The sequence below is a fragment of the Simochromis diagramma genome, unplaced genomic scaffold (assembly GCF_900408965.1).
Source record: "Simochromis diagramma unplaced genomic scaffold, fSimDia1.1 OVJJ01000402.1, whole genome shotgun sequence".
Lineage (NCBI taxonomy): Eukaryota > Metazoa > Chordata > Actinopteri > Cichliformes > Cichlidae > Simochromis > Simochromis diagramma.
Window position 1 is genome coordinate 2,572,219 of NW_024386972.1, and position 8,955 is coordinate 2,581,173.

General features: G+C 42.6%; 1 protein-coding gene across 2 annotated transcripts; it reads right to left on the reverse strand.

Moving 5' to 3' along the window:
• Positions 1 to 3,070: 3,070 nt before the first annotated feature.
• Positions 3,071 to 8,378, reverse strand: LOC120738100 (neurogenic differentiation factor 2-like). 2 transcript variants are annotated; one of them, XM_040039161.1, is made up of 2 exons: positions 7,515 to 8,378; positions 3,071 to 6,203 (listed from the first exon to the last, which is right to left on the reverse strand). In XM_040039161.1, exon 2 carries the CDS (start codon positions 5,370 to 5,372, stop codon positions 4,299 to 4,301), a length of 1,074 nt encoding a protein of 357 aa, XP_039895095.1. In that variant the 5' UTR covers positions 5,373 to 6,203; positions 7,515 to 8,378; the 3' UTR covers positions 3,071 to 4,298. The 2 variants fall into 2 exon arrangements, with proteins under 2 accessions (XP_039895095.1, XP_039895094.1); XM_040039160.1 differs by having other exon boundaries at positions 3,072 to 5,385; positions 7,515 to 8,377.
• Between the last annotated feature and the right edge of the window lie 577 nt (positions 8,379 to 8,955).

The window sequence follows — 8,955 nt, forward strand, 5'->3', positions numbered from 1 at the left end:
TATTTGTGCCTTCCGCCTGTCTCTCTCTCTCTCCTCTAACGCACAAACACTCTATGCTATGACACTGATTAGTCCCATTAAACCATTAAATACATTTTCGAGATTAATCCCAATACAATTAATCCGGTAAATGTTTACCTAATCTGATAAATGGGAGTAAAGCGGTCCAGATGGAGATCTGTGTAGGCTCCCGTAAGCCTGGGACTACCTTGTGACCTGTTTGCAGTGTCGCGAGTGTTGTGTGGTGTCCGGCGACTTTAGCGAATCGCCAAATTGGAGCTCTGAGCTGGATTATTTAATTACAGTAATTGCACGGTATTTTATAAACACTCATTTGAACAATTACGCCTAAACGCGATACCAGAGAAATTGTTTTTTTGGTCATTAGTAATGTCACTTAACCCGATTTGTCATAGATATCCAGAAATACCACGTGTAGCTACGATAATGTAAGATGTAAAATATATTTTATTAAGATCTGGCAAATCTGACTTGAAACCCGTAATGATAAATAATTAATCGGGTAATTGTTTTAGACCGAGGCCCATAGACGTATGGGTGTCAGTCGAACACTGTTCAAGGGCTAATTTGACATTTATAATGATTATAATAATAATAATATTATTATTTGTTTTTATTTTCTGAACGCCCCTGGACCCACAGGTGAGTTTAAAGGGTTAAAAGTCATGCACTATTTAAAGGAATGCTGCAGGAGGGACTAACGGGAGGTGAAACGGACACCTCTTTAACCCAGTTCAGTGTCCGATTAGTTTCACGCTCGGTCTCTCTGCAGTCTCCTTCAAAAGTGCACGACCGGGGGAAAGGGGTCCCTTTCTGCGCGGGGCACTCAGCCTCCTTTAACGGCGGAGAATAATGAACAGATGCTGAGTGAATTAGGAAAGAAATACTGGGTCCCTCCCACAAGGGCCACTTTGGCAGGGGCCGCCTGGCTGCCACGTGGCGCAGCTGGCACCCGGGTTGGTGATGGTGGGCTCTAGTAGTCTCTGGCTTTACTGGTGCTCAGACATTTAGCGACTTGGCACTGAGCTCAGCCATCAAATCCACTGCCAACCGACACCCTCCTCGCTAAAAGAAGTCCACCACCTAACTGTCAGGTTACAGCGGAAAATAAAGTCCAAAATGCACCCTCTCACCTTGCCCTCTGAGACCTGTCCTTCACCCGGGAAGAATAGTGGTCAAATGGTGAGAGGGGATGCCGGAAATATCAGGTGGTGATCACTTTTTTCCCCCAAGATTGTTTTATGCAACCTAATTTTATCTTATGCAAAACATTAAAAATATACGTCCGTGTGGCCACACTCGCTTTCAGGCATGCAGCCACTTGTAGGATACAAGCGTTCAAGGGACATAGAGGTTTCCTTTTCTTTCTAATGCTGGCTAATTAATATATAATCTAAGAGTTTCCAAAATTAAGAAGCTTTTCGTTACTTGAATTAATCAAAATTGTTTTCTGGAAATTGTTTTTGCGGTTTTTTTACGCACTCGTGGGCAACACCACATAATAAATATTAAACGCCGGATGCAAAAGAAAAGATGCAAACCCCAAATTACGATTTTTTAAAATCACTTTGATATCAAATATTTCTTAGCGTACAAATGCTTTTAACCATGTTTAGGTTAAGTTAGTTTATAGTTAAGCGCACGCATAATACAAAACTGCGCGATTTTCCCTTCAAAAGTAGAATTAAATAAATGAATAAATAAAATTTTGTTTAAGGGTTAGATCCGTTTAGTAAACATTAAAGTAAAATAAATTATAATAAATTAATCATTTAAATTCCTAAAAGACATCAAGCTCGTTATCTGAGAACTTTCTCGGACCAAAAATGGCCTTTTAACCCATGTTTGCTTGTCTGCCCTTCCACGATCACCAAAACTGCGGCCCTGCCAAAACCTTTCAAAACTGTGCATTTTCTGTATTTATACAGGATATATGTTACTACTATGTATCATTTATGTTGGTGGTTTAGACTTTACGCGTGCAGGTGTGTGTGCATGTCTATTCTGGCACGGACTTGATCTTCAGGGGAACGGGCCACTGACTCACCTGATTTTGCACCTGCACATCTCTTTCACCGTTTTAGGACGTCAGATGGGCTTTTTTTTTTATGGTAAAATGTAATTAAATTAAAATGCAAAAATAAAATTCTTACAGCACCAAACCGATGTTTTTGCAGTGCAAATCTTTTTTACGTACATTTTTGCTGACATTTTTTTTCTTTTTTGCTTGTGTTAGTGCTTGGATGGGACCGTTTCCACCCTGCGGTGCCCGGTACTGATTTCCCCTGGATGTCCAGAGCAACATATGGGACCCAGGGCACTGGTCCAAAGATGGTGGCTGCTTTCTCCAGCGATATGAGAAATCACCAAAAATACGATCTCGACCACACATGATTAAACTGTGAACTATTCGCTCAAAAGGAGGAGTTTAACTTCAGCTCTTGCCAAAACGTGGTTTAAAGCGAGCATTAAAAACTTTACCAATAACTTATTTGTGGTCAGTGTTCATATTAATATTATTGTTTTGCATTAAGTAAGTGTTATGAATCTTTAATGAGGTCATTCTATTATTTAAGCTGTTGGACAAATACACTCACCTGAGAATCAAACCACGGTGGCGTGACAGGGCCCAGATCCATGCGCGGTGTGCTGGAAAAGAGAATCGCTAATCTGAATGCCAGGCGCTCAGTTTCTGCAGACCACTTGTTCTTCCTCCTACGCTCTGCATTCAGGGGCCTTTAAACTATACCCATCTTGAACGGATCCCTTGCATTCCATTGTTGAGAATTTAAAACCGTGGAGTTAAAAAAGAAGAATAAGGAGGAAAAAACGCAACCCACAAAATAAAAAGATGGAAGCCAAAAAAGACGTGGCACGATTTTATCGCTAAACACTTGAGGGTTTCGTTAAGGTTGCCGTGTGAACTGCTAAAAATAAAATAAAATAAAATGTGTTTAAAAAGCAACACATCTCAAGTATATTATCCGCATATTTGATTTGGCAACGACGTCTTTTCCTAGCGTAACTCTCCCCGTTTTCTGGGCTTGAGAGCCGCACTAGGATTACACTGGCTTGTGCCCCCCTCCCCTGTGGCTGGGTTACATATCGCCTCAAAGAATTGGCCTCAGATTTAGCATTACATACTTGCCATTTAGCAGGGTACATCACTCCTTATGGATGATAATTCTGTTCCAGGCCTCTTCAAAGTTCAAGGATGCATCCTGCTAGGAAGGCAGGAGAATGTGCCTTTAATGAGTGCACATTATGGCACAGTGAAATACAGCCCAATTTCTTTTTCTTTTTACTCAAAGTGCTGTTTCAGTTTGTGTAACAGGTTTGTTTGATTTCGATACCTGTTTATCTTAGTCTTTACTTTACAGTGCGCATGCGTAGAAGCTGTTACAAGTGGTTGTTAACCTAATTAACCCACGCCTTCAGCAGTCCAGATTTTCTAACTATCAGCTGTGTTCAAAATGTTTTTGTTCGTTGGATATTTTGGGACCTAAAAGCCAGGGTCACAGACTTCACTCCAAAATTAAATGATTTTCCTTTCTGCGTTTGATTCTAATAAGCTGTTGTCTAGCAACGTACATAAATTCTTAATTTATAAAGCAGAGATCAAGTACATATTGGCATTGAGCAGAGATAAAAGGCTTTTAGCCTGCTGCTCTAATCTGTCTACTGTAAATCTTTCACTGCCCTGAGAGCGAGTGGGCTGTAGGACGTGTGTATTCTGCGAAAAGCGACTTTAATGTGTTGTTTACAGCCAGAATGTGTTTAGTCACGACTGCTGACCACAGGGAAAATTTGCACCCAGTTATATTAAAAAATATTACTGAGTTACAACCGTTAAGTGCTATTTTTTTATTTTATTTTTTATTTTCAAGGAACCTTTTTTATGAATTATTTTCATGATATATTGCAGTAACTGAATGAAAGCTCCCCTAGTGAAGAAAGAAGATTTGTTCGCTTATTTCAGACGATTAGAAAACACTTTTTTATTTTAAGTCGTTTGAGTCATAACATGTTTCATGTTGGCCTATACATTGTTTATGTCAGTTGCACTCATTCTGCATACAGGATAGTACTGGACACACTTTGATATGATGTACAACAGTATAGGGATGACATCAGTAGAATACAGAAGATAATCAAAAGACTCTTTCTGCCACCTCCATCACCTCCCTTTAGAGACTCTTCTTGTTTCCCAAACAATATTAAACATTATAGGATTGTCATTAGAATGTCAATAAGCCTGATTGGACCGTAGTATGGAATCAATTGTGGAAAAAGGCATTGAGATCCTCGTATGGGGGCGCCCTGTCGTGGTGCAAGTGTACGTCGTGGAATGGTGGAATGTTTTCTGAGTGCGCACCACCACTGCGCGTACCCGAAGGCCCAAAGGGTATGCTGTGGCTGGGTCGAGAAGTGGTCAGTCCAGAGTAGTGCACAGAGTAATGATAGTTCCTGTCAGTCTCAGAGGACTCCTGCTGCCTCCCGGAGAGTCCGCCGTTCAGGCACACGGGAGGGCTGTGCTGGCCTTCGTAGTCCGGGCTGCTGTAGTCAGGGGACGTGCCTCCAGGCGGGTACACGGCCTCGTATCCAGAGCCGTAGGAGTGGCTTCGCAAGTTGAGAGCACCGGTTCCGGGCTGGTAATGAGGGCTGGAGAGGCGCGAACACCGGTACGAGTAGGGATGGACCGAGAAAGGAGAACTCGGCATGTGGAATCGGGCTCCGTCTGAACACTGTTCAGTTAGGAAGTTCCTGGTGTTGAGCTGCAGGCAGCCTGCCACCAGATTGGTGGTGGGCTGGGACAGGCCTTTGCACAACATCTGCACGTAGGTCACCACATCTGGACGCTTTCCGTTGCGTAAAATCTCCCCGAGGGCTAATATGTAATTCTTGGCCAGCCTCAGAGTCTCGATCTTGGAGAGTTTTTGGGTTTTTGAATAGCAGGGCACCACCTTGCGCAGGTTGTCCAGCGCGGAATTCAAGTCGTGCATGCGCATGCGCTCCCGAGCGTTTGCCTTTACCCGACGCATCTTGGAGCGCTCCACGCGAGCCGCCGTCATCTTACGTTTCTTCGGGCCGCGCTTCTTGGGTTTGTCCCCGCTGTTCTCATCCCCACACTCCTCTTCCTCGGCCTCCTCGTCCTCATCATCGTCGCCGGCCATCTCAGACTCAGCTCGACTGCTGCCTTCCAGTGGCTCGTCCAGCTCGTCCTCCTCGAGGTGGCAGGGCTCGTGGTCATCTTCCTTGGCTTTGGAGTCCTCGACCTCATTGTCCTCCACCCAGTCGGCTGCGAGCCTCTGGACGTCTGGCAGCACCTCGCTGAACAGACGGCTCAACATTGTGGCATGCAACCTGCAAGACAGACAAACAGCGCTTCAGCCTGGCTGTTGGGCGCCCTGCTTTTTACGCACCAACAAGCACGCATTGCAAAAAATCTCCGGTGAGCCCTCATAGGGTCGTAGCTTATAGACGTCCCTAATCTTAAGAAAGAAACAAAAAAACAGTTATTATTCGCTAATTATTTTATAAGCAGTGAGAGTGCCCTGTGGCTTATATCACCGAGTTTTGCGTTGAACGTCAAGGCTTCTTCAGACTGAAATCCACCAAGCAGGGTATCCCAGCTGTTCCACAGTGGGTTACATCTTTGTTTGAAAAAGAGACAACCTAGAGCTATGACAGTTTGTAAAATTATCCCATCACCTAGGGTTCAAAATTCTACAAGACAGGTTATCTATATGCCATGAAATATTGTTCAATTGCTAAACAAAAAAAACCCTGTCATCTTTTGTGTAAAAAAATAAATGCATACATTTAATATTTATTTCAATTTGAATCAATTTAGTTTCATATTGTGCTTAACCAAATTGGTCGTATAAAATTGCTCGTCACGAAAACTTAATGTTTCCACCTTTTAAAAAAATTATAGCAAAAACATATTTATGGGAGATTCTCTTAATAAAAACTTTATAATTTAGTACTTTCTTTTTTTTAAGAAAATCAGATGCATTTGGTTTATTCTTCAGGCAAGTAACCGTGTAGGCCACTGTTCGGCCTCAGCATGTGCTTCGATCTGTTCCCTCCAGCAGCACGGCGCAGACTGGCCTGCTTCTGCTGAATCCCCAAGGGGCTCACTGGGGTGCGGGTCCCTCCTCTGTCCAATAAATTACCAACTTGGAGGAATTCCATTACACACAGGCCGCACACAGGACCAAAAGAGCAAACAGATTTTTGTTAAAATTTACATTTTTAAATACACCTTTTTCTATTTTTTAATCTTAATCGTGAAGACTTAAAAAAAATCAGACATATGCGTTTAACTTATAACATCCAGATAGTGTAAAAATGAAATGCACCAGAATCTCAGTAAACTCTCTGCGGGTTCATGAACCCTGTTTGGCACACCTTCGCATATCACGCAGACCACAGATAAATCCTCATCTGAGGACTTTAGTTTGTCTGGACTTGATAAATAAATAAATAATAGATTTGTGGGCGAAAATTAGAGTATGTTTTCATACTGACCTTGACTGTTTGTTTTTTTAAATAATTCTATCAATACCTTTCTTTTCCGTCAGAGATTCCAGCCCGATCAAAGCTCTTTTTAAGTTACACAAATCTAGCTTTTAATTAAATTTCTCCTCATAATTTATTTTTTTAAATTTTTTTTCTGAAACCAACTTAGTCAAAATGTAAATCCTCTCCGAATTCATGTCACCACATTCACCGACGACACGGGTTAAATAGACAAGTTCTGTGCTAAAATTAAATTTAAAGATATTATAAAAGCTGCCACATCCACAGATCTCCTCAGATTCTCACTACCCTGAGCTCAGCTGTGCGTTTGGTGTCCAAGGGCGTATTTTTTATCTAATCTTGTAAGCACAATGTAATTAATGCCTACCAATACCTTGTCAATTAGCCTATGTATCTCTGTGGAGAATACTACCCCCACAGTGCTCTGACGTGAATCATGCAAGAGCACACACAAACACAAACACACACACACACACACACACACACACACACACACACACACACACACACACACACACACACACACACACACGCATGCTGCTCATTTTCTAAGACAATAAAATGCAAATTATGAATGCCAAAAGTGACAAGTAGAACCTATCTCTTGAGGGTCAGTGTGGATTTATTTAAACGAAATCTATGAAACAGAATGATCGATGTCCTCCGATAATAAAAACATTAATATATATATATAACAAAAATGAAAAAGCCTTTAAAAAGGATTACAAGCCCAATCTGATCATATCGCTTGCGATACAATGATCAAAAAGAGCCAGGAAAACTGCACCCTTCTTCCAAAACAGGTTTAAAGCATTACATTATCTCAATCTGGCATCGAAACCCAAATTACCCTCCCCTAACCGTGGCTGTAAGAGACATCAGCACAAAGACAAAAACAAATCTGGATCATTATCTGATAGTCTACTGACTAGAATTGTGCAACCTACCTCCGTGGTGGAGCTCAGTGACGGGGCAAAGCGGGTTTGTTTACACCATCTCTCTCCGGGTGGGCATCACATCCACACGCCCTGCACGGATGCTTGTGAGAGCGAGGCGCTGCGTTCTGCTCTCACACCTCTCTCTCCTCTCCTGCCACCCTGCTCTGTCTGCTGCTGCTATCCTCAGCCCAAACGCGAGGAGGGAGCCGTGTGGCACCTCAGAGGCAGGACTGGGTGGGTTACATACCAGCTCTGATGCCAGGCCCATATGGCTGGCACGTCATTGGCAAGAGCCATCACATGAGAGCCGGTGATTGACATGCGGCCGCATTCACAGAGACTGGCTTCCCCTGGGGGAGAGGGACTCGCCATCTGTCACTGAGCTGAAAGAGAAAATGGAATAAGGAGAGGATGGCACAAAAAAAAGAAACGTAGGATTCAGGCTGCTTCTCTTAACCTCCATCTTTGGGGAAAATTGGGTTAATCTCGTATAGAAGATGTAGGAAAATCCCCTTATAGCATTAATTGTAATATACATGTAATAGCATTCATATAGTTGGCTACGCCACAACAAATATCCCCAGCGCGGAGATCTAAAATGAGCTGTGTAGGATAAGAAAATCATGATGATGGAAATCATCCACATATGGGAACATTTTGGAAGTATTTCAGTGAAACAGTATATTGGCCCAAAAAAACAAACAGCAACTGAACTCATCCCCGATTCCATCAACAGAAACTTGAGCAAACCAGCGTGTCCACACCCCACACAAAGGTCTGGGATGAGTAAGTTGCCGTTCATACAGATCAGAGTCAGAGTGCAATTGCCTAAACGAATCAGTTGAACTGAGCTTAGCAAGGCGTCTTGGTTTGGGTTGCCAGGACTGGCACAGGTGCCAGCGGCCGGACTGACGCCAAAGGTGGCGAAGGCACAGATTGCAGAGAGGGGCCAGAAGATGGGGCAAGGCAAGAGGTAGAGAGAAGCAACTAAGAACGAAAGGCGGGGTGGGTGGTGGGGAGGCTTATCAGCATCATCATCATCATCATCATGCTATTGAGCCTCACTCGACTGACCGCTGTGTAATTTGTGCATTCTCAGTGGAAAAACCAAAGTGCCTGACAGACAAGTATTTTTATTTTTTATTGTTTCACACATTTAAATCTCTGATAAAAGTCATACACGGGCACAAATGTGAATGGAGGTTAATGAGAGATATTATGTGCCATTTTCAGGAGTCCTTTAGGTTAATAACAAAAGCTCAAACCCAATAAGAAGAATTTCATGCTATTTTTCTTTCACTATTAAATGCCAAACATACACTTACATCAAATGGACATTTAAATAATGAAGACATGTGATGCATATCATCATATCATTACATTATCCTACAGGCAAAAGGAGAGTTCGAGATTCTCGGTTTTAGGAGTCACCAAAGGCGTCATGTCACAG